The sequence below is a fragment of the Onychostoma macrolepis genome, chromosome 23, assembly GCF_012432095.1.
Source record: "Onychostoma macrolepis isolate SWU-2019 chromosome 23, ASM1243209v1, whole genome shotgun sequence".
Lineage (NCBI taxonomy): Eukaryota > Metazoa > Chordata > Actinopteri > Cypriniformes > Cyprinidae > Onychostoma > Onychostoma macrolepis.
The window spans coordinates 28,686,542-28,712,711 of NC_081177.1; the positions used below are offsets into that span (position 1 = coordinate 28,686,542).

Sequence of the window (26,170 nt, forward strand, 5' to 3'; positions counted from 1 at the left end):
GTAGTCTTAGTCTTCTAAAAGACCTGGCGTTGCACACAGTGAATATTGTTGGCTCTATGATGAATCAGTTGTAAGTTGCTTAGGATATGACTGTCTGAATGCATAAATGAAAATGCAAAATCTAAAATTTAATCATAATAGAGGACTGCAGTTGTGCAATTAATAACTGTTTAGCTATATTACCAGTTTACGCTGTGATTGAGTCAGTGGCTTTGCCCAGCAAGCCTTGCTAGGTTTTATCAGATGTAGTCTGGTCATTTCAGGAGCCCTGTTCTCTTTATTTAAAAGACACATAAAAGACATAATGATTTGTAAATAGCAAATAAGAGATAAGGTTCAAAGTATACATGTAATAAACCTACCTACAACCAAACGACCAAACAAATCAGTTTGGAGGTTTATAGTCGTTTTTGGATGCCCAAGGTCCTTTTGTATTTTTGACAGCATGGATCCATTTTTTTCTTTGTTTTGCATGTGCAAAATGTTTCTTACAAGAAACATGTGGGTGGTGGGAGACATCATATTCAAGAAATAGTTGTTCTTACGCATTCCAGCGAAAAGTTGTTCTGCAGCTTGTGTGTTCACTCTGCCAGCCAACTCTGGGACAATCTGAATCTTTCTAAGTGTGTCTCACGTATCCTTACTGTTGGCCTCGTGGAACTTGTCAGATAGAGCATAGTGCTAGGAAGAACATGTACATTTGAACTCACAGAGCCCACCATATACCTGATGCTCCCCAAACTTTTTGAAAAATCTTGTCGTATGCAGTTCTGTTTTGCATTTCTTCTCTCAGTCTGGATAGAAGATCAGTCTTTGATCCTTCAGTGCCAACTCCACAGGCCTTGCAGAGTTTTCGAATGTCTGCAACCTGGTAAAGCACAAATATGTTTGATATTACATTACAATATGAAACTAGCTCTTTGTGTGTTAGTTCTAACTACGACTAGAAGGTAACAACTGATTTAGACCTGCATAGTGATTGTTTCATTACTGGTCAACCATCACCATTTTTAATAAACCGCAAATTATAAGAGGCTATAGAGATTTATACTGAGCTGGTGCATACCTTTAGCTTCATTAATTCATCACTGAGTCTCTCTTCTGTCATGTCTATTTCAGCGATGTTGTCTAGTGTATTTGTGGTCTGCACTTTCTTCCACTCTGTGTTTATCACAGATGGTGACCTGCATGTGTGTCTGCCGATCCATGGGGCCCAGTTCTCATAATTGGGTTTCAAAGTGTAAGGATTTGTGTCTCCAACTAAAATCATACAGAAAATAAAGTAGTGAAACAAACTCTTGAAACAAGGCATTTTGTTTAGATGTGAAAATATATGTGTAATGCAGTTCTCAACCACATTCCTGGAGGCCCTCCATCACTGCATGTTTTCCATGTCTCCTTAATCAAACACACCCGATTCAGATCATCAGCTCATTAGTAGAGACTCCAAGATCAGAGAATTGTGTGTCAGACAATGGAGAGATGCAAAATGAGCAGTGTTGGTGGGCCTCCAGGAACGTGGTTGGGAACCACTGATGCAATGAACTCAACGAGTATATGTACAAGAGACAAGGAAGTTGTTTACATTATTGCACATGATAGCCTAATTGTCTTGTTGCAACTTACTCCTCAACAAGCCAGTTGCAATCCTCTCCCTTGAAAGAGTCTCCCAGAACTCCTCGGAATTCACCTCTCCATTGAAGGTTTCAGTTGGCTCACTTATGTCACTGACTGGATAAAGAAACAAAATTAAATTAACACAAATTAACTGCAAATAGAAAATGACAAAAAACTGTGATTGTTTACCTGCCATGTTGAACACTCCCTTTTTATGTAAGTCCATTACAACAACTGGAGGATGATGTCCACATTTTAGACATGAAAAGGCATAATCATGGTGAGTTAGTGCCTCAAAATGTAAATATGCATGAAGAAACTCTGTCTCCTTTGGGTAAGGCACGTGTGTTGTCTTTTGCAATATGGAACGCACCCTTCCAACTGCCACATGATCCTAAGTGAGAACAGTCATGAGAACATATATCAGTGCTAGATTAAGTTGAACAATCTTGAGCCTAATGTATTTTAAATTTCAGAAACAAAACCTGAACAGAATTCCTTATGAAGATGCATAGAAAGATGCTTAACAGCACTTTATAATTAAAGTTGTGAAGCCCATGCATCCAGTCCTGGTATCGGTAAAACATACCACAACTACTGCATTTCTTGCAGTATGTGGATATTCCTAATGAGGTAAATAAACAGATAATAATAGTACAAAATGTCAAATAATCACTTGCCAATTATTGTGAATAGCATACTTTAATACTCCGCTAATACTGGAGTATAATGCAAAAAATGACATGTACTACTCACAAAAAGTTAGGCATATTCAACTTTTGCAAATTGACTTATTGTCTGGGGAGGCACAGCATCCCACTCTTCTTAAAGGGCTGCCCTCAGGTCATTGAGGTTCTGAGGTGCAGGGTCACGACCCTCTACATGGTACTGTGACAAGCCAATACTATCTGAATAACACCATTAATCCAGTCGTTGTGCTTCTGCATGAGCAACACAGGCCCGATTTCATCTTTATGGATGACAATGCCCCAGCTCATTGAGGTCGCATCATCAGGGAATAGTGGCAGGAGGCTGAGGTACCTCAAATGGAGTGGCTTGCACTTTCTCCAGACATGAATCCCATAGAAAACCTATGGGATAAGCAGAGTCGTCATATAGAAAGTCATAACCCTGCACGCCAGAACCTCAATGACCTGAGGGCAACCCTTTAAGAAGAGTGGGATGCTGTGCCTCCCTAAACAATAAGTTGATTTGCGAACAGCATGAGATGTCGTTGTTAAGCTGTAATGTAATTGATGCTCAAGGAAAGTTACAAATTATTGAGACATTGACATTTTTGTTGTGGTATACCCACCACTGTTGTTAGTTTTTGTTTGAATAAATTGCTGTAGAAGAATAAATGCATGCTTCTACTTAAATGCCCTTCTTTTATGATATATTATCACTGTAGAACGAACTTTTTACATTTTCCATAAATTTCACCCGAAAGTCGAATATGCCTAACTTTTAGTGAGTAGTATAAATCAACAGCTTATAAATATTAAATATTATCATTAAAAATTTACAAACCATCAATGACCTTGCAGTGTAAGGCATTGGTTTTTCCTTGTGTTAATAAACCATTTTTGCTCCACCATCTCAGTCAACACGTCCTCTGATAACTCTTCATGTGGTGCAATAGCACAGAAGTAGTCTACTGATCTCAGATGCACACATGATGTAACCAAAAGTTCACTCCTTTGAGTCATTTCAGCACATTACCTTGTGTGATGAGCCCCAAATTTTCTTCGCCACATGAATGGGAATACAGGGCCCACGAAATGATTTTGCTACAACATATATCCCATTCTTTTTATCAACACACTGTGTTGGTAAATGATAAGTTGAAGATACAAGATGTATAGGTTGATGTTTCCGCTCAATGTGTTTTTTCAAATTTTTTGAATTTAGACTCACTCCACAGTGAGGACACCTCACAGTGATTTGCTTTCTTTTAATCACTGGAGGAGCTGCTGGATGACGTGGTGGATCAGGTGCTGCTGGGGGCAGTGAAGGAGTTTCTCGTGCTGGATCAGGTGCTGCTGGGGGCAGCGGGTGGAAACTGCATAGATGCCTTTTTATAGCAGCTTTATTTATGTAGGTCTGTGGACACTGACAGCAGTGAAAATGCTTGGCCTTTTGGCCACAGCCAAGGCCACAGCTGTATATAACATAATCTAAAGCAAAATTGAAAATAGCCATGTTAGTAGAAGTAAAAAAATGAAATAAGATATGCATATACACTCACCTCCATATTCAGTTGCTCTTATTTTATGCCCAGCTATATAGGCCACTATTTGATGATACTGTCTGGGTTTACATATTTGAGATGTGCAGAAGGGGCATGTGAATAAATTAGTATCTGCAAGGTAGCGCTGTGGTTGAGGCTCTTGTCCTCTCCGCTGAATTGTGATGTGCTGAATAGACAACAAATTCATCCATTTTAATTAAAAAAAAGTTTCCTCCTCTGTACATAATCATTTTACATTTTATCATTCATCCATTATGTTAGTCTATAGGTTTGACTACACATGTGAGGTATTAATGCCTGCACTGATATAATGAAGAGTGTTGAACATTGACTAGTGAGCTGATCTCACTGCTAAAAAAGGTCAAATCATGTTTCTATTTAAATCTAGTGGTCTGCAGAGGTTTTTGTTAGGGTTATGTTTAGGAGTACATAATGGGTTATGAGATATAATATAAATAACAGAAAAATTATAAACATTACATTACAATTGATATTAAAAATAATAAACTTAACAAGCAATGCTTTTTCAGCTTTTCTGTGGAGCTTTTCTTGTTTTCTTACAGCGCACCTCACACTCAAACACCATTTCATATATGAAGGGATTGGGTTCTGGACTGAATGAAAACGTAATTTATCCAAAATATTATAGTGTTTAATAATTTTTTAATTAGATACACTTTGCTGTTAGATTAATGTGCACAACACTTTCCTTAAAATGTATTTATAGTTATTTTTTATTTATTTTTGTATTTATAGTACATATTAGTACATATACCCCCCGGTTTCACAAACAATTTTAAAGCCTAGTCCCAGACTAAAATGTAAGTCTGAGCTGTTCCAACTGAAATAAACTTGCACTGACTGATCTTAAAATATATCAGTGCCTTTGTTTTGTCTCAAGATGAACACCAGTAATGTTTTTTTTCTAAGCATGTTTATGAAAATTATTTAAATGTCCTAATTGAACTATGGACTAATCCTGGTTTAGGCTAAACCCTGTCTGTGAAACCAGGCCATAATGTCCTGGGGACATAAATGGCACCTATTCGGTGGAATAGCGCATTAACATTTGTTTACAACTATTGTTTTCTAGTCTGACAAGCTAACAATTTTTTTTTATATTAGAATACGCCGACAGGAAAAAAATAGGCAAACTACCACTATCAACACTAAAGTAACAAACTTATGCACCAAAAAGTTTGCTAATAATGGTTAGCGATAGATTGTGTGGCAGAGAAGTGGCAGACCTCTTGGAGCTTTTCCTGTCTAACTTAATCATGTTGCAAGCAAATTTACACAAACTAATTAAAACGTTAACTTAGACAAAATGAGAATTTACAAAAATCCACTTACATCCATATGCAGGACAGGTGATCTCTCGCCTCATTTCACCGCTTTCTTGCTTTATCACTCATATCTGATGGGAAAAGCGTATTCGAGTATTCGGAATCGCCCACTCAAGTTTTAGCAAACCAGGCAGAGAGGTTGTAAAACGCCTACCCAGTTGGAAAACGCCCCCAAATTGAGGCACGCCTTTTGTTGCTCTGCAGAGACCTCATTCTCGCGAGAGGAGGGAAATACACATGACCAAACCACTGGAGTTTCCGCCTCTTCACAATGACCAGCAGAGGATCATGGGGACCTACCAGGCTGGTGAACCTGTCCCAGACATAGTCATTGCTCTAAATAGGTAATGCCCATCAGCTTTCTTCTCTCGTCTTCAGCTAGCAGGGTCCATGCCTCACAAACGTATAGCAGGACGGAAACACCAATGACTTGAACAGGAGGTACTTTGTGCAAAAGTTGATGTTTTTGCTTCTAAAGACCTTTTGGAGCCTTGACTTTACAGCAGTTGCTGTGGCAATTCTGATACGGATTTCTGCTGTGCCAGAGCCATCTTTGGATAATGTTGCTCCAAGGTATTTAAATCCTTCTACCTCTTCAAGCTTGTGCCCTCTCATGATGATGTTGGTGGTGGTGCTTTTAATGCTGTTGACCATGACCTTAGATTTTTCTGTGCTGATTTCTGTGGCATATGCACCTGCCCTCTCTACTAGCTTGTTCTTCAGTTCTTGTAGTTCTTGGTTGCTGCCAGCCAAGAGATGTATATCATCAGCAAATCTAAGGTTGCATATTGCTCTGCCATTGATGGAGATGGATGGTCTTGGAGAGTCTCAAGCATTATCTGCTCCAGGAACAAACAGGTTGAAGAGTATAGGTGACAGTAAGCATCCTTGTCTCACTCCTACGGTTGTTGGGAAAATATCCCCGATTTGGTTGTTTAGGAGGACAGCGCTACTTGTTCTTTTATACAAGGCCTTCACTATCTCTACTATTCCCTCATCGGTTCCTGAGTACTTGCCATAGGCCATCATGCCACACCCTATCAAAGGCTTTTTAAAGTCAAGTCAAGTCATCTTTATTTATATAGCGCTTTTAACAATACAGATTGTGTCAAAGCACTTAACAGTATCAAATTGGAGGATAGAGTGTCAGTAATGTATAATGATAAGATTAAACACTCAATTTTCTCAGTTTTCAGTTAAAGGCATTTCATTATTGAATTCAGAGATGTCATTGTCTAGCTCAGTTTAGTTTAAATAGTAGTCACAATTATCGTATCATACACAACTAATAGAGAGTGCTAGAGGACAAAGTACAGTCCCATTAAGCTCACATCATGTTTTATTAGAAATGTTTGTTTATTTTAAACAACCTTTTTAAAGATTGAAAAAAAAATAAAAATAAAAAAGTTTTATTTGAAGGTACAAAGTCAATCACAAAACACAGAACACTAAAATCTAGCAACAAGGCATTCAATTTGATCAGTAATATATTCATAGTGAAGTGTCATCAAGCACATTGCAACATCTATACTAGTCCACATTCAGCCAAGTAACACATATTCAAAAAAACAAACTATTTACAAAATAGATAAGTGTATGAAGCCTAGTGTTTTAAAAATCTCTTCACATTTTAAAAGTCGTGTAGTGTATTCCAGCGTTTAGTTGTTTTTTCCTGATATGAGAGGTTTCTGATGGCTCCTTCTTTGAATGGATGACATGCCTCTTTCATCTTTGGACACAAACTATAGTTATGTCTAGATTTTGTTATCTTAAAGCTGTTAAAATAAGATATTAATCATTTTATAAACTTCAACTTAAAGTGATGACCATCAGTTAATATTTAAAGTCTGTTTATGAAGTATTTACACAGACATAAAGAGAGCACACTGAGCTTAATTGGAGCAGCAACAATTTGTAATACATTTCATGTAATATTTATTAAAATGACAGGATTTTGCTAAATAAATATTCTAGGTCATGTATTAAGTTCACACATATTTTAATATGAGTAACTATTATTAACAATGTCTATAAAATTATACTTTATCTTATTGATGTCACACTGAAGTGATTTTCATAGTCGTGCACCCTTTAAGCTCACCTTACAATAATATGAAATCTTTAAAAATTACTGCACTGTAAAACCACAGACCAGCAATAAACTGTAAATGTATAATGTTATGGATGTAAAAGTACAAGCCAGTAATGCCTGTGAAGTAATATATTAGCGTAGCACACAATCTTATACAGCTAGTCAGCTAACTGTGTTCTGTAGCATCTGCGCTGTGTTGCTAAAATCTTTTGGATCTAACTATAATTATATCCCACATCCAAGTTATAACATGCACAAGTCTAAACATGAATCTCTTAATTTTACAGTAAGTATTGAAACTTACCAAAAATAAAGGCTTAAACATCTAAAAAAATGCACATTTAAAGGGCTCCTGTTTTGGTGAAAGTTTTCAGACAGCTTTCAAAATGGCCGCCAGACAGTGTGAACCTATGGAGACCCATATCTGAAATTACAGGAGGTATATAGTAACAAACACATCAATTGTTAAGACATCAAGTAGAAAAATAAATATTGTTTTCTTTTTATAATCTGAGCTCAATCATGGAAGTGTGCTTAATAGGTACGTTTACCCTAATAAATGATAAAGCTACCTTGGCACATGAGTTTAATACATATTTTATTTATTCAGCAGATGAATTACCTCAAAATGTCAAATTAACAGCATATTTTACATTAATTTAGATATTAATTTTATTCAAAAATATAGCTCCCTGATGATACCTCCATTAACCCATTTGGTAAATTTATCAATTAGGGAATGTATTTTTCCCAAAATTTGGAAAAAGGCTGTAGTTACCCCATTTTATAAATCAGGAGCTCTTAACATGATTTCAAACTATCGTCCAATATCAATGTCTAAGTTTTTAGAGAAAGTAGTGACTGAACAATTAATAAATTACTTAGAAAGTAGTAATCTCCTTCATCAACATCAATTTGGTTTTAGAGCACAGCATTCCACAGAAACGGCTTTGTCATTTTCTAGTAAAGGCTCACTCATCTTTGGATCAGGGCATATAATGGGTGTAGTGTTTATTGATTTAAAAAAAGCCTTTGACACAGTTAACCATGCTATTTTGCTATCTAAATTAAATACAGGAGCAGTGTGTAAAAATCGAGGATACAAAATCAGTGTTTATGAGAAACAATATGGGTTTACCTCAAGGCTCAATTTTAGGTCCAATGCTTTTTAGTTTGTTTATAAACGATCTGCCATGTAGTTGTCCAGATGTCAAATGTCAGCTTTATGCTGATGATACAGTAATACATCTGCCAAGTCATCAGCTAAGGTTGTTGCACTTTTAAATAAGCAAATGGAAAAGATATCCAAATGGCTCCAGCAAAATAATCTTACATTAAATGTTTAGAAAATTGTTTTTTTATGTGTTTTTCTAGTAAAGAAAACAGAAAAAGTAAAAATCAGGGTATTTAATGAAGAAATAGTGGAAGTAAATGAAGTTTGTTTTTTTAGGAGTAGTTCTAGATTAACAACTTAAATTTGACAAACATATAAAAGGGCTTTCAAAAATAGTTAAAATGAATTTAAATTGTTTTAAACTCATTAGGCATTATATTACGACTGAGGCAGCTCATCTGTTCCTGCGTACAAATGATTTTGTACCGTAACTCATATTGTATTACAGTTTGGTCTCAAACTAGTGATTCTTTATAATCGGGCTTTAAAAATAATGGATAAAAAACAAATCAATGGCATTATTTTACAGACTTTAACTTTGGAATATGTTGCCAAATGATTTTAAAGTGATTCATGATATAAAGTCTTTTACATTGAAGGTTGGCTCAAAATAAACCAGACTTGTACGCATATTTAAATTTTTATATGGTTCCGCACTAGTTATTTATTAGGACTGGAAGAGTTTATAAAACTAGGTGCATGTATTTGCTTTGTATTCTGTTTGTAATGGGTGAGGTTTTTATATGAAGATTTTGTTACATTAGTTTTTTTTTTGGGTACAGATAATTATTTTATTATAACTATTTTGGTTATTTATAAATGTAATGATTTTGTTTTGGTTTTTAGAAAAGCCTTTCTAGGGACATGAGATGCAAATTAGCACCTGCTATAATATCTATGTGCAGTGCATTTTTTCCTGTCTTTGACTGGGATCATGTTTATTGTACTGTCCCTATCGAAATAAACAAAAATAAATAAATCTGCAATTTTTGTCAAATGATGAGGCAGAAATATGTTGTTAGTAACATTCTAGAAGAATTTTATGTGGAAGATACACAGTGTATGAAGAAAAAGTAATGTAACTAATTACTGTTGCCAGAAAGTAATATGTAAAGTAACAATATTACTTTTGAAAGGAGTAACTAGTAATGAGTAATATAGTACATTATTTGAGTAACCAGCCCAACACTGCCCACTTGTGGTCAGCCGTTATATTATCACTATTTAATATTTAGTTCATTATCAATGAGCATAAAATGTTAGTTAAACAACCACACGCAAGTTATGAGAATCCATCATTTATTCACATTTTTATGTCACTTTCCCACTGCAGCTTTGTGCATACATCACCTTAATTATGCACAGATAGAATTCCTTCATTCACAATTTCATTAGAATTAATTATAAACTCAAGTCTGCTACAAAATAGTGTTGAGAAACATTATAAAATACTCTTTTACTCCCATTTAAAAAGACAACACAAATAAATATTTCATAAAAAGAAAATAGGTCACGTTTGTTAAATTAATTCCAAACACAAACATTCATTGGTGTCATTTCCCTGTATGTGAAACAAAATCCCCCAGAAAAGGTAGCGCAAGAATCATGTGTTACATTACAGTGCTTTAACCTATTAAAAAAATGAGAGAAAGGTGTCCAATATTGCTGTTTATTTTTTTGCTTTCTGCCTCAGATTCTCTTCAACCTTCCACTTTATTTTTTATCAGTGTTTTCTTCTAGTGCCTGATCACCACCAGAAACAACCCCAGGCTTTTTGCAGCACATACTCCTGTTCTTTTCCTCATTTAGCTGTGAAGCTCTCCAGTCACGGAGTTCTGTGCGAGTCCATCATAGTGCAGTACAGTCCGGATACTTGGCTCATCTGAGTTCTGACTCGGTCACATCTCTCCTCATATGATTGTCTCAGAGCAGTTCTGCCTCATCGTCCTCATCCTCAGAGCCGGACGGACCCTGCCGCACCTCCTCATACCACTTATTAGTGAGCGTCTTCATCTGAATCCGCCCATGCAGCAGATCCTTAGAGAGGTAGCAAGAACAACAGATTACAAACCCTATTTTTTTTTTTTTTTTCATATAACTGGACTAATCTGTATGAAGGTTTGAGCAGAATCACCTCTTGTGTGAGTCTACGGGTGAAGAAAGGGTTCAGATACTTGGCATCAAGCCACAGGAAACCCTTCAGATCCTGCCTCTGAAAAATCTGAGCTTCATACTCTTCCTCCGTCAGCTCTGACAAATGCTCAGATTCAATGGTGTTACCCTGAAAGAGAGAGAGAGTTATGCATGCTTGCTCTGTTTCAAAACCTAGTTGCCATGCATCTTAATAAAAAAGAGCTAGTGAATAGTCAAGTCAAGTCACCTTTATTTATATAGTGCTTTTAACAATAAGAATAAGAAGCCACTAATCTGAAATTTGCATATTACCCCTCTGATTCATGATGTCCACTTTAATGAACAGATGTATTAGTACATCTACATTTAGTCAATTAGCAGACGCTTTTATCCAAAGCGACTTAAAAATCAGGACAATGGAAGCAATCAAAATCAACAAAAGAGCAACGATATGCAAGTGCTTAATGCAGTACACGTAGCAAGGGTTTTTTATTATTATTATATGATAAATAAAAAGAAAACAGATAGAATAGAAAAAGAATAGAGCAAGCTAGTGTTAGAGGCATTTTTTTGCTTTTTGTTAATTGTATAATAAATAAAAAGAAAACAAATAGATAGAATACAAAAAGATTAGAAAAGCTAGTATTATTTTATTATTTTATTTTTTTTCAAGAATAGAATTAGAATAGAGAGTGCTAGAGTTATAATAAAGATAAAAGAGATGTATTTTTAGCCGATTCTTGAAGATGGCTAAGGACTTCCAGGAGGGAACAGTTAATCTAAAAGTCTGTGAAAGTGATTTTGTGCCTCTTTGGGGTGAACAATAATGCATCGTTCACTCGCAGAACGCAAGCTTCTAGAGGCACATGAGTCTGAAGTAATGAATTTAGCTAAAGGGGTGCAGAGCCAGAGGTGGTTTTGTAGGCAAACATTAATGCCTTGAATTTTATGCGAGCAGATTGGTAGTGCAAATTGATGAACAGAAGTGTGACGTGCATTCTTTTCGGCTCATTAAAAATTAATCTATTAATTAACGATTAATTATTAGTATTTATTAAATGACATCATTATATTATACATTTAAATAATTAAAAATAAATCTAAATAAACAAATCGCATATACTGTGTTTATTTATTCAAAACATTAAGCATTTCCCCTTTCTTTCTGGATTTAACGATTCATGTTTTAGAGTGTTAATACACACAGTAGTGACCACAACAGCTTTTATTCTGCATCTGCACGAGACTTATTCATGAAACATGAGCAGATTTCTTTTTTTGAAAGTGTTTATATTTTCAAAACACTAGCACAAAAACAAAAAAAAAAGATTACAGCTGCTCTGAAACACCCAAACCATTTGTAGTTTTTATGGCACTATTTACCATAGTTTGTTTGCCCATATAAACAATGTGAATATTGTGCTAACGCTCACAGATCTGTTTTTATAAGAGTGAAAACTCTTTTCTTGTAATCTTAGTGTTATATTGTATTGAGCACATGTGTGCTTCCACACCTGGTGGTTGTGATTATCCAATTGGTTCATTTTGTGTTTGTAGCTCCGTGTACCTTCGCTTTTATTGAATCTCTACCTTACTTTCAATCCCTTTTGTCTAAAGTGATAAAATATAACTTAATTCTCACCATATTTCTGGTGTTATCTTTCAAACTAATCTAACTAATTTGATCGTCGCTTTAAAAACCGCGAGTGCAGCTTGTTAGCCCGTTAGCTTGTCACCGTGGTTCCATTTGCATTTCTATTCGCGCTATTATTATTTTATTTTTCCTCGCTCCGTTTTTCACGAGCTCATCAAACAACAGTGGTAAGTGGTAAGTTAAGTTGGTATCATTCATCAATCAAGGTGAGTAATGGCTTCTTCTCCTGCTATTGTTGTTTGCACTGTCTGCCACATGTATAGTTTATCTGTCTCTGTCAGCAGCGAGGGATTCACATGTGATAAATGCAGGAAATAGTTAGGCTGACAGAGAAGGTTTTAGAACTAGAGACACGCATCCAAACTTTAGTTGAGGACAGTAAGAATGTGAGGGCTGTAGATACTGCTTTGGATGCGACTAGTTCAGGGAGTCCTGTACATTGTTCGGTTTCGGTTGAGCCCGTGCAGCAGGGCAACTGGGTGACAGTGAGGCGGCCTAGTCGCGGGTCAAAACACCACTCTTCCGTTCCGATCAGAACATCAAACAGGTTCTCCCCACTCAGTGAAGCACCCACTGAGAAACCTGATGAAAGTGCTCTAGTTATTGGCGATTCTATTGTACGGAACGTGAAAATAGAGACACCAGCCACCATAGTCCATTGTTTACCCGGAGCCAGAGCGCCTGACATCTTGGCAAATTTAAAAGTGCTGACTAATGCTAAACGTAAATTCAGTAAGATTGTTATCCACGCCGGCGCTTAATGATGTTCGACCGCCAGTCGGAGATCACCAAAAATAATGTTAAAGAGGTGTGTGAACTTGCAAGTACGATGTCAGACACTGTAATATGCTCTGGTCCGCCTCCCTGCTTACCGTGGTGATGAGATTCATAGCAGACTGTCGTCACTTAATGGCTGGATGTCTAAGTGGTGCCCGCAAAATAACATAGGCTTTATAGACAATTGGAAGAATTTTTGGGGCAGACCTGACCTGTTGAAAAGAGATGGTGTTCATCCCTCCTGGGTGGTGCCGCTCTTCTCTCTAGAAATATGGCACATAGTCTTAGAGTTTGTACTTGACTAACTGGAGCCCAGGTCAGGAAGCAGACAGACTGGCTAAACCGATCGCCTGCTAGCCGCCTCATGTCACCAAAGGCAGTTAACTCTCAGCACATAGAATCTTTTTCATCTAGATATCACGCTATAGAGACTGTGTCTGTTCCCGAACTAGAAAATACAGAAAACATCCAAACCAAAGTAATAGTAACAATTTAATTGATGTTCAACAAATAAAAACCGATATAATACAGATAAACACATGATAAAGCTTGGCTTATTGAATATTAGATCCCTTTCTTCAAAAGCACTTTTTGTAAATGATATGTTCACTGACCATAAACTAGATGTGCTTTGTTTGACAGAAACCTGGCTAAAACAAGATGATTACATTACTTTAAACGAGTCTACACCCCAAGATTACTGTTACAAACATGAACCGCGTCCAAAAGGTAAAGGGGAGGTGTTGCTACAATTTATAGAAATATTTTCAGTATCTCTCAGAGGTCAGGTTTCAAGTATAATTCGCTCAAGTAATGGTGCTTCATATAACGTTATCCAAAGAAACAAGTGTTAATGATAAATCCTGTGATGTTTGTACTGGCTACTGTATACAGGCCACCAGGGCACCATACAGACTTTATTAAAGAATTTTCTGATCTTCTATCGGAGTTAGTGCTGACTGCAGATAAAGTCCTAATCGTTGGTGATTTTAATATCCATGTTGATAATGAAAGAGATTTGTTGGGATCAGCATTTATAGACATTCTAAACTCAATTGGTGTTAAACAACACGTGTCAGGACCTACTCATTGTCGAAATCATACTCTAGATTTAATACTGTCACATGGAATTGATGTCAGTGGCGTTGAAATTTTGCAGCAGAGCGATGATATCTCAGATCATTATCTAGTCTCCTGTATATTCCATATAGCTAAAGCTGTAAAGCCAACTTCTTGTTACAAATATGGTAGAACCATCACTTCTACCACAAAAGACTGCTTTATAAATAATCTTCCTGACTTATCTCAGTTCCTCAGCATATCCAATAGCTCAGAACAACTTGATGATGTAACAGGAACTATGGACTCTCTCTTTTCTAGCACTTTAGATGCGGTTGCTCCTTTACGCTTAAGGAAGATTAAGGATAAGAGTCCAACACCGTGGTATAATGAGCACACCCGCGCCCTAAAGAGAGCAGCCCGGAAAATGGAGCGCAGCTGGAGGAAAACTAAATTAGAGGTATTTCATTTAGCTTGGCGGAAAGTACCCTATCCTACAGAAAAGCATTAAAACTGCTAGATCTGATTACTTTTCGTCTCTTCTAGAAGAAAACAAACATAACCCTCGGTATTTATTCAATACAGTAACTAAATTAACGAAAAATCAAGCATCAACAGGTGTTGGCATTTCCCAAGAGCATAGCAGTAATGACTTTATGAACTACTTCACTTCCAAGATCGATACTATCAGAGATAAAATTGTATCCTTGCAGCCGTCAGCTACAGTATCGCATCAGATAGCGCACTATAGATCCCCTGAGGAACAATTTCATTCATTCTCTACTGTGGGAGAGGAAGAATTGTATAAACTTGTTAAATCATCTAAACCAACAACATGTATGTTAGACCCGATTCCATCTAAACTACTAAAAGAGCTGCTTCCAGAAGTCATAGATCCTCTTTTGGCTATTATTAATTCATCATTGTCATTAGGATATGTCCCCAAAACCTTCAAATTGGCTGTTATTAAGCCTCTCATTAAAAACCACAACTTGACCCCAAAGATCTAGTTAATTACAGACCGATCTCAAATCTCCCTTTTCTGTCAAAGATACTAGAAAGGTAGTATCCTCACAATTATATTCCTTCCTAGAGAAAAATGATATCTGTGAGGAATTCCAGTCAGGATTTAGATCGTATCATAGTACTGAGACTGCTCTCATTAGAGTTACAAATGACCTGCTTCTATCATCTGATCGTGGTTGTATCTCTTTATTAGTTCTACTGGATCTTAGCGCTGCTCGACACTATCGACCACAACATTCTTTTGAATAGACTAGAAAACTTTGTTGGCATTAGTGGAAGTGCCTTAGCATGGTTCAAATCGTACTTATCTGACCGCCATCAGTTCGTAGCAGTGAATGAAGAGGTATCATATCGATCACAAGTGCAGTATGGAGTACCTCAAGGCTCAGTACTAGGGCCGTTACTTTTCACGCTTTATATGTTACCCTTGGGAGATATTATCAGGAGACATGGTGTTAGCTTTCACTGTTATGCTGATGATACTCAGCTCTATATTTCTTCGCCCGGTGAAACACACCAAATTGAGAAACTAACGGAATGCATAGTCGATATAAAAACTGGATGACAAATAATTTTTACTGCTAAATTCTGAAAAACAGAGGTGTTAATTATCGGACCTAAAACCCCACATGTAATAACCTAGAACATTATCTAACACTTGACGGCTGCTCTGTCAATTCTTCTTCATCAGTCAGGAACCTAGGTGTGCTGTTCGATAGCAATCTGTCATTTGAAAGCCATGTTTCTAGCATCTGTAAAACTGCATTTTTCATCTCAAAAGCATATCTAAATTGCGACCAATGCTCTCAACGTCAAATGCAGAAATGTTAATTCATGCGTTTATGACCTCAAGGCTAGACTATTGTAATGCTTTATTAGGTGGTTGTTCTGCACGCTTGATCAACAAACTACAGTTAGTCCAAAATGCAGCAGCTAGAGTCCTTACTAGAACCAGGAAATATGACCATATTAGCCCGGTTCTGTCAACACTGCACTGGCTCCCTATCAAGCATCGGATAGATTTTAAAATCTTGTTAATTACTTATAAAGCCCTGAATGGTTTAGCTCCTCAGTACTTGAGCGAGCTCTTATCGCATTATAGTCCTCCACGTCCGCTGCGTTCTCAAAACTCTGGCCGCTTGATAATACCTAGAATATCAAAATCGACTGCGGGCGGCAGATCCTATTCCTATTTAGCACCCAAACTCTGGAACAGTCTACCTAACACTGTTCGGGAGGCAGACACACTCTGTCAGTTTAAATCTAGATTAAAGACCCATCTCTTTAGCCTGGCTTACACATAACACATTAATACGCTTCTATTATTCAAATCCGTTAAAGGATTGTTAGGCTGCATTAATTAGATCAACCGGAACCGGGAACACTCCCCATAACACACGATGTACTCGTTACATCGTCAGTTGAATGGCATCTACGCTAATATTTGTCTGTTTCTTTCCTAGTCTGTTTCTCAGTCCGTATCCGATCAGATGGTGGATCAGCACCAAGAGATGATGTCTACAGCCCTGATCGTCAGCGGAGACCAGGACACCCAGATGACCCCAGAGATATATCCCTAGATATATCAACCAAAATAACAAAATAACTAAAATATAATAAAATACCTAACTACATAATACTACTATTGTTAGAAATTGCAACAAAATTAAAATAGAAATATAAACTTTTGAACTGCGGGTTTCGTCTGGTCAGAGGAGAACTGACCCCGACTGAGCCTGGTTTCTCCCAAGGTTTTTCTCCATTCTGTCACAGAGGAGTTTTGGTTCCTTGCCGCTGTCGCCTCTGGCTTGCTCAGTTGGGGACACTTAATTTCTAGCGATTATCGCCGATTTGATTGCACAGCTACTATTTAAACTAAACTGAGCTAGACAATGACATCTCTGAATTCAGTAATGAAATGCCTTTAACTGAAAATTGAGTGTTTAATCTTATCATTATACATTACTGACACTCTATCCTCCAATTTGATACTGTTAAGTGCTTTGACACAATCTGCATTGTAAAAGCGCTATATAAATAAAGGTGACTTGACTTATATTGTGATGTTTATCAAAATAAAACTGCTAAAAAATACAGACCCCACTTAACTGGTATTTAATCATTATCGGCTTATGATGAACTTTATTCTTATGCATGCAGGCGCTGTATTAAGCAGTACATGAAGTAATGAATGAAAAGTGTTTCTGATGCTACATGAAAATGTATGAAACATCTGTGTTCGACAAATGCTGCATCAAATCTTCTTTATCTGCAACAACATACACAAGCATTGCATGAGCGCCACTATAGACTTCACTTCTCCATTTTCAACTCTTCCCATAAGTGGCACATCTCGCCGTTTGGTTATATCCAGCCACAGACAAAGTCAAAAACACTTTTCATCCCGTCAAAGCCTGTTAGTAGTTTTGCTAGTCCAGCCTGTTCCTGTCGGTTCACACCTAACAACTGTGAATGAGCGTACTTTCACACCCAAAATACTAAATATTTTGAAAGGTCCGTTTTACAGCCAAAAAAAGGAAGAGAAAATGGAAAAGACAACAGTTCTCTCACCATTTTCTCAGTTTTGCTCAAGTTGATGTATTTTTTGTTCTTGCGCCGTGATTGGCTCTCCTCGATGTCCATGATGCGGATGAGGGGCATGGTCCCGCCCCCCATCAGCAGGATGGTGAAGAGCACGATGACTATGGTGGTGGTGCCGATCAGCTGCCGCTTCTCTATGGGCTCCAGACCCAGATGAAGACTGAGGGCGTACGGGATCGCACCCCGCAGACCTGAGCATCAGCACAGAGATTCAACTACACATGCAACTTCATGAAGTTTTATGACTATATGGAATATATGTATTTCTAAATATACAAATGATCATAAAACAATTGACATAAACCACTAAAACTAAAATGTAATTAAAAATGGTGAAGGAATAGTAACTAGTTGCTGTATCTGAAATATACTCTGAAATATACCATCATAAACAATTTGACTTAAAGGGGTCATGAACTGAGAAACCAAAATTCCCTTGATCTTTTGACATTTAAGAGTTCATTGTACTATTAAAACATCCTGTAAGTTTCAGAACTCAAAACTTTCTCGTCAGTCTAAAAACAGCTTATATTGAAGGCAGTCTGCCAAACAACAGCTTGTGGAATGTTCTACTCTATGATGTAATAGTGTAGCACCGTCTCCACAGAAGATCAACACCTGCTTCTACATCACTGCCTGTTTAGCCCCGCCCACCGATTCTACATCACGATGCACGAATTCGATGCGGGATTTTCAGAAAGATTGAAACTAAAAGATGATGCTGTGCTGACTATATTGGATCCGACAGTAATGTCGCAACACAAGTGTGAATAACTGTTTTTATTATGTGATCACTATTGCTTTGTCTGTTATTACAGATTGTTTGATAAGTACTGAGTATTTATGTGTTTTTAACCTAAATTACAGCTGCGTCCATCTATGAGAAATGTAGGCTGTCAAACATACACAACTATTAGCTAATCATAGCAGTGGGTGTTTACTTCCGAGTCTACAATCCTCCACGCCTATTCATACAGAGCGTTCTGATGAGGGCGGTTAAAACAGGACAGAAAATAGCCTATTACTTCTAAATTCTGATGTTTTTTTTTTAAATCTTGATAACATTATGAGTGGACCTCAGAGAACAGTACAAAATAAAAAACAGAGGCAGTTCATGACCCCTTTCAGATGTTGTTGAATAAAAAGTTCATGTCCATGTAATTAACAACTAGCAAAGTAAAATGCGCATGACTGATGTGTAAAGAGGATGTAGGATAAAGAAATGTTTGAAAATATAAGAGTTGACTGCATAAGATTTAATATAAGATTAAAACAGAATAAGTCAAACTCACTTTAAACATTCAATCCACATGGACATTAAAATGAATCATCTTTTGGGTTTTCTTACCACTGAACCACATGATGAACATCATTTTGGGGGTGATTTTATGATCTCTGAAGAAGTTGAGCAGAAAGGAGAGGGGGAAGATATTCACAGCCCGACCGACAAGAATCAGAACCTGTGACAGGAAAACCCAAACGACTAAGTTCTGAATTTTGATTTATAATCATCAACTTGTCTTGTTTATTATAAGTGACATCAGATAAAATCCCAAAGAGCCAGTGACATATCACACTTTCCGCAAGCCATAACGCTCTGGAACGAGACAGACAAGTGAAAACAAGCACTTCGGCAGACACGTACTATACACCAGATGACAAAAGACAGCTCGAACTTATGAGGGAAACTGAAGATAGACAACCCCAGGAAAGCAAACACACACGTTTCTGTGGAATCCAAATACAAAAGAGAAGGGTAAGGTTCACGTTAACAGCATGTTAACTCCACTGTGAAGCAGCAGGTTTGTGAGGAACTCACCGCACATGAAGGCCACGGTTCGAAGAGTCTGCTGCATGAGAATCTGAGTGACTGGCGATAAGTTATGATGAGTGTAATGAGACATGACAATACCTGAGAACAGAATGGCCATGATACCTACAGACAGAAAGAAATCAATTCTAGTGAGCTCTGAAGCTGAAATCACAACAATATTTGACTAATAAAATAGTATTACACATGTGTAACACAACTCGGCAGGTTCTGTTTTTAAACTCACCGGAGAGTTTGATGCCCTCTGCAAGACCATACGGCAGGTATGCAAATATAATCATCATCCCAAACTCCAGAGACGGAGTCTTCCTCAGGTCAAAGTGTTTCAGAACCTGCATACTCTCATTCAGAAATATAATTTCAAGTAAAAACTGAAATGGTAACACTTTAGACTAGGGAACATATATTCACTATTACCTAGATGTTTACTAGCATGCATATTACTAGAATATTGGTTCTTTATTAGTACTTACAAAGCAAATATTAATCCCGTATTCTGCATTACAACATTCTAAATCCCATAATATATATATATATATATATATACACACACAACAGTTCTTTCTGGTCCTTGAATCTGATTGGCTGATAAGAGTGCGATATTAGAGTGATATCAGAACTCCAACAGCCGTTTCACAGTTTGTAATCGTATCACTCCATTTGCGGTACTTCTAGAGTAAGTGTCATGGCAGGTGCCCAAATCCAGTATCATTTTAGGTCACACTTTATATTAGGCCTTAATTACTATGTACTTAAGTACAATGTATTTATTGTGTTCATATTGTAATGCAAAACATTTCTGCTGCTATCGAGGTGTGATACGGGTAGGTTAGGGACAGGTTAAGTGGTGTGGGTTGGTTTAAGGGTGCGTTAAGGTGTAAGGGATGGGTCAACAGTGTAATTATAAATGTAATTACAGAATTTAATTACAGATGTAATTACATAAAGGTATTATTAACAATATAAGTGCAATGTAAGAACATGTATGTACACAATAAGTGCATTGCATCAAATGATTAATTTAAATGCAAGTACATAGTAGTTAAGGCCACTTAATATAAAGTGGGAACTCATTTTATAAATATTACTGTTTTTGTGTCACGAAATGTAGTTTTAAGAGGTTTTCAGGCGAGAATGTACTTGTTTATAGTTCAAATATGCAGTTTGCTAATAAAGATAAGCAGGGTTTGAAATTAACACAAAATCAGCTGTGGTGGGTAAGGCCGTCAAATCACTAGTCAATTTGGCGGGTTACTTTTCGTAAGTTATGTTCACTTGTTAATTTCTATGGGAAGTTCATGCAAGCCAAATCTGCACAGGTTTAGCCCAAATACACATTAGCGCATTATGACATTATCGAATATATTGCAAAAACCAAACAAAACACAGCTACAGGGTGCATGCATACGCGACATGATGTAGTCTGCTTAGACTGGAGCGCGTGAGTATTAGAGTGCGTTCTTTTACTGCATGATTCAGTCTATTATATGCATTAAGAATAATCACATAATTCAAGATGTATATATTTATATCAATTCATTTAGTTAATCAATATCACATGAAGAGTGCCGTTTTTTTTCTTAAAAAATCAGCTTGGTTACAAATGTGATATTGATTTTATACAACATTCAATAAACAAGTTAATATCAAGAGACTTACGTTTTAGTTACGTTCAACATATTGGTTGTTTTTGCTCTATTTCGCCAACAAAAAACATTGCAAACACAGCCACAACTCTGTTTGCGTCACTGAGCATCATGACAGTGTTTCGTTCCTGAATGAATCAGCCGTTTAAATGATTCGGTTCAATCGCAATGACTCACTTATTAACAGTCACTTGGTGCCACCTATTGGCAGTTTTAATTTTACATTTAAAATATCTTTTCATTTTTTAAATAATTTCAAATATCAGTATTCAACATTTCATGTTTAAAATATCAAAACTATATTTATGCATTTGTAACTGCAGGTTAAAGCTCATGTCCCTCTAAGCTGCATTAATGTGTGTAAATACATCTAAATGCCACTTCATATGCAACTTCTGCAAAGATGAATTTTCATAATACTGATTTCATTTGTTTAGTAACAGCCTACATGTATTATTATTATTATTATAACTGACTGATTAAATGTAAGAATTTGACTCAATGTCAAAAACTTTAGGAGTCAGCTGTCCACGGTAGTCCTTAAGATATCAGCACAATTACACACTCAGCAAACAATCGTCTAATTATCTTTATCGATAAAATCCCAGAAAATATTGAGATTTTGAGACTTTTTTTGTCAATATCGCACATCCCTAGTACTGACACAAAATGATTTGCAACGGTCACTTTGTCACGTCCAGTGTAGACAGCTTCAAACTGTTGGTTTATTTCTGTTTTTTGTTTGCTTGTTTGTTTGTTTTTTTTTGGCTAGTAGAAGTTATGAATGTCAGGTAACTTAAAAATGCAGTAGCCAAATTGGCTGGTGAGTGAAAAAGTTAACGTCTATTTGAAAATTTACTTCAAGGTTTTCGGAGCTGTGAGCTCCAGATGGTCAGCGGCCGTTCTATGCTCATGAAGCCGCCTGAGAGCGCCTCACCTCAGCCAGATCTTCTGGAATTTACCGCTGGCTCTGATGTCTCTGTAGTGGTTGAACATGAGATGTAATTAGTTTTGGGTGAATCTAATGGGTAGTCTGTGGTCTCATTAATCTATTATTTGTTCCAGAGAAGATAGTTTTGGCAAAATCCCATGTATATACAAATTCAACGCTGTATGTCAGAGCACTGCCGTTGTACTTTTGACTGAATTGCCTAGCAACTTTTATGATGGCTGCTGTTGTTGTAGTTTATTAAATATTTTTATTCAATACTAATAGTAGTATTTAATAATAGTGTTTAGCATTGAGAAATGGTCCGTGTTCATGATGGTGATTTTAGTTTTATTTACATTGTTCCGCCATTAGATGGTGACAAGAGACTGTTTTTGAGAGTGAGTCAGCAGTAGAGACTTCTATACCGAAAGAAAAAAAAATTTAATAAAAACATGTTATTTTTAGTTTCAATAACAGACTGATGCAGTGAACAAATGCACTGAGCAGCAAAATCACCCTTAACAGATGAAAGGATATTAACGATACGACAAAGATAATGCTTTCCTCAGCAGATATTCAAACTAACGTTTATTGTTAATACGAGATCGATCTGAAGAATGAAAGCTGTATCAGATGCAGATAATCACGCTCGCTCAGTCCATCTCTCTCTCATAGTACACTAAATAATACAGCAAGCTTTTAATACAGTAATACAATAAGCTTTCAATGAAGCAACTCAACGTTCCTTTCGTTACTAGTTCTAAAGGGGAAGTCGTGGCCTAATGGTTAGAGATTCTGACTCGTAACTTAAAAGTTGTATAAAAGTATATATATATATATATATATATATATATATATTCATACAGTTGTGCTCAAAATTATTCATACCCTTAGTAAATATGATCAAAGAAGGCTGTGAAAATAAGTCTGCATTGTTTATCCATTTGATCTTTCATTTAAACATTTTTAAAAAAGTCTAACCTTTAATTGAAGTAAGAAAAAAGTGAAAGTGGGGCAAAATCACATTAAGAAATAAATATTTTTCTCTAGTACACAATGGGCACAATTATTGGAACCTCTAGAAATTCTTACGATTAAAATATCTAATATGAAGTATATTCCCATTCATATTTGTATTTTTTAGCACACCAGGGTGACTGGGAACATGAAGTTGTCCAGCCTTGGCTTCCTGTTTCACAGGATTATAAACATGAGGAACACAAAGGCCAAATTCCCTTAATCATTGATCACAAGGAGTAAAACCAAAATATATATTTCTGATGTGCAGCAAATGATTGTTGAGCTTCACAAATTTAGAAAGTGGCTGTAAGAAAAGAGCTAAAGCATTAAAAAAATCCCCATTTCCCCCATCAGGGCAATAATTAAGAGGCTCCAATCAACTAAAGATGTTACAAATCTGCCTGGAAGAGGACGTGTGTCTATATCGTCCTAATGCACGGTGAGGAGAAGAGTTTGAGCGGCTAAAGACTCTCCGAGGATCACAGCTGGAGAACTGTAGAGATTAGTTGAGTCTCTGGGTCAGAAATCCTCAAAAAAAAAACCAGCCCCTACATCACCACATGTTTTTCCGGGGGGGAAATCCAAAATCCTCGCTCATCCAAAAACCAACTCCAGCATATTCAGTTATCAGACACGACTGGAACTTCAAATGGGACTGGCTTCTACGGTCAGATGAAACTAAAAAAAAAAAGAGCTTTTTAGCAGCAAACACTCAAGATGGGTTTGGTGAACACAGGGATAAAAAGTACCCCATGTGTAAAATGAAATATACTGCTGTATTTTTGATGTTGTGGGCCTATATTTCTGCTGGAGGTCCTGGACATCTTGTTTAGACACATGGTATCATGGATTCTATCAAATACCAACAGATAAAAAATTAAAAACTGACTGTCCATGCTAGAAATCTTATAATGGGCTGTGGTTGGATCTTCCAACAGGACAATGATCCACAAACAAACATCAGGAAACAACACAAAAATGGGTCACTGAGCACAAAACCAAGCTTCTGCTGGCCATTCCAGTCCTCTGACCTGAACCCTGCAGAACATGAGTGACCTGAAGAGAAGCAGCAGCAACATGGAGCTGTGAATCTAAAGGGTCTGGAGTGATTCTGGATGAAGGAATGGTCTCTGATCTCTTGTCAGGTGTCTCTAACCTCATCAGGCATTATAGGAGAACATTTAGAGCTGTTAAACTGGCAAATGGAGGTTTCAAAAAGTACTGAATAAAAGGATGCCGTTAATTGTGGCCAATGTGTATTAGAGAAAAACATTTATCTCCCATTTTAAATTCTTATTCTCCAATGAAAGCTTAGATTTTTGTAAAATGTTTCATATTAATGATACAGATTTATTTTCACAGACTTCTTTGATCATATTTACCAAGGGTATGAATAATTTTGAGCACAACTGTATATATATATATATATATATATATATATATATATATATATATAAAATTATAACTTTCATTTAAGTATGATACAATATAAATAAATTTATTAACAATTTATTAATGATATATGCACTCATAAAGCTAATTAATAAAAACCATTAATAAATAAATGTATTAATGTATCCAAATTAATAAATGGTAAATTAACCAATTAACTACCAACCAAAATACGTTAAAACACAAAAAATCATTAGGATACAATAGCAGAGATGAGACCAGTGAGTGTGCCCAAAGCCGCCGACCCAAAGAACATCTTCAGGAAGTAGCCAAGCGCCTGCATGAAGGTCTCCCAGCCTGTAGAGACATCTGAGCCTGCAAAGCCCTCCGCTGTACTGAAATACCAACAACAACACATATGTCAACCACTGCTCACATCTACTAACACAAAGACTGAAAATGAAAGAAGAATATGACTGAATTGTTCCACATTTAAATCAGAGCCTGCAACATGCACATCCAGACAATATTTACAATTAGAATTTTGTAAATAGTTTAAATACATAAAGCGAAAAGATGTTTAGTAAAATGATTAACTGAATTATGCACATCTTGTTTGAACCATCCTCTGATTATTTATTTGTCCAACAGGCCCACTGATCATCCTAATCGTTAACAAATATCTTGTATTTGGTCAGCAGGGGGCATCAGAGTCACAATTACATTCCTACTGTACATAGTCACCTTTATTTATAGAGCGTTTTTAACAATACAGATTGTGTCAAAGCACTTAACAGTATCACACATACACGGGCGCCAACATATGTCAAACACTGGAGTGTTCATTTAACAGCTTCCACCAGGAATATTACATACTACAAAAATGCAGAGCTTGAACCATAAAGAGATTCAGTGGCTGAGCCACAGATGAGCTGCTGATAGTTTTAAAACAAACCGTCATATGTTGAGCATCCGATATCAAATGGGCTTGCAATTCATTTGTGTGTGCTCATTTAACCGATAGGAGAAAGCATTTTAAACACTGAACAGATTACATCACAAAATGACAATAAAACCACAATGGTGGGTAGCAGGTAAGATTTTGTTTGTTTAATTAAATAATCCAGTTATCCATAACTATCTTGACATTATGAGCCGGCCTTATGACGTGGAACAAAGCACTGGAAATGCCCCCCTACTTTAAAAGAACAGTTCACCCAAAGGTGAAATTCTGTAATCATCTAGTCACCCTCAAGTTATTCCAAACCTGTACGAGTTTCTTTCTTGAGTTATTTTGATGTATGTAGGTAACCAACATTTTGTCCATGGTATTTTTGTCCATTCCGTACATCTATACAAGTTGCACCAGGTGATGATAAAGATCAACAAATATCTCGTTGTGCAGGACAGCTTGGCCCCTGGGTGTAAAATTACACCCAGAGAAGAATTACTGCTTTCTAGGAAACACACAAACAGCTGATAACAGCAGCTCCACAGACTCATCAATTATGTATGAGATCATTTTACCAACCAACACTCAGGAGACAGTCACAGTACACACTCACAATGACCACGAGAAACAGCCAGAGCAAACACAACCCTCCAGCCGAGCCGAGAGGA

The 26,170-nt window shown here is 36.7% G+C and overlaps 2 protein-coding genes across 2 annotated transcripts in view; both read right to left on the minus strand.

Annotated features, from left to right (window-relative positions):
* Nucleotides 1–630: 630 nt before the first annotated feature.
* Nucleotides 631–6,240, minus strand: LOC131531574 (uncharacterized). Its single transcript, XM_058762409.1, has 8 exons — nucleotides 6,182–6,240; nucleotides 5,716–5,956; nucleotides 2,507–2,708; nucleotides 2,103–2,242; nucleotides 1,807–2,011; nucleotides 1,627–1,731; nucleotides 1,067–1,260; nucleotides 631–681 (listed from the first exon to the last, which is right to left on the minus strand). The coding sequence occupies exons 1-8, from the start codon at nucleotides 6,238–6,240 to the stop codon at nucleotides 631–633; spliced, it is 1,197 nt and encodes a 398-aa protein (XP_058618392.1).
* Nucleotides 6,241–10,098: 3,858 nt separating this feature from the next.
* The window catches only part of slc9a8 (solute carrier family 9 member 8), a 46,001-nt gene continuing 29,929 nt past the window's right edge, over nucleotides 10,099–26,170 (minus strand). Inside the window, exons 9-16 of the mRNA XM_058763321.1 lie at nucleotides 24,813–24,945; nucleotides 19,788–19,893; nucleotides 19,550–19,666; nucleotides 19,376–19,458; nucleotides 19,079–19,190; nucleotides 17,701–17,921; nucleotides 10,615–10,761; nucleotides 10,099–10,517 (exon numbers count right to left, since the gene is read on the minus strand). Coding sequence (XP_058619304.1) covers nucleotides 10,404–10,517; nucleotides 10,615–10,761; nucleotides 17,701–17,921; nucleotides 19,079–19,190; nucleotides 19,376–19,458; nucleotides 19,550–19,666; nucleotides 19,788–19,893; nucleotides 24,813–24,945 — 1,033 coding nt within the window. The 3' untranslated portion in view covers nucleotides 10,099–10,403. The remainder of the gene's footprint in view (nucleotides 10,518–10,614; nucleotides 10,762–17,700; nucleotides 17,922–19,078; nucleotides 19,191–19,375; nucleotides 19,459–19,549; nucleotides 19,667–19,787; nucleotides 19,894–24,812; nucleotides 24,946–26,170) is intronic.

What these genes read in the sequence shown, in the direction of transcription:
- LOC131531574 (XM_058762409.1), bottom strand. Translation starts at nt 6,240, where the DNA reads ATGGCCTATGGCAAGTACTCAGGAACCGATGAGGGAATAGTAGAGATA. An exon ending in GTAGAGATAGTGAAGGCCTT is followed by an intron (nt 5,957 to 6,181) that starts GTATAAAAGAAC and finishes CTTGGCTGGCAG; the next exon opens with CAACCAAGAACTACAAGAAC. An exon ending in GAATTGCCACAGCAACTGCT is followed by an intron (nt 2,709 to 5,715) that starts GTAAAGTCAAGG and finishes CTTATCCCATAG; the next exon opens with GTTTTCTATGGGATTCATGT.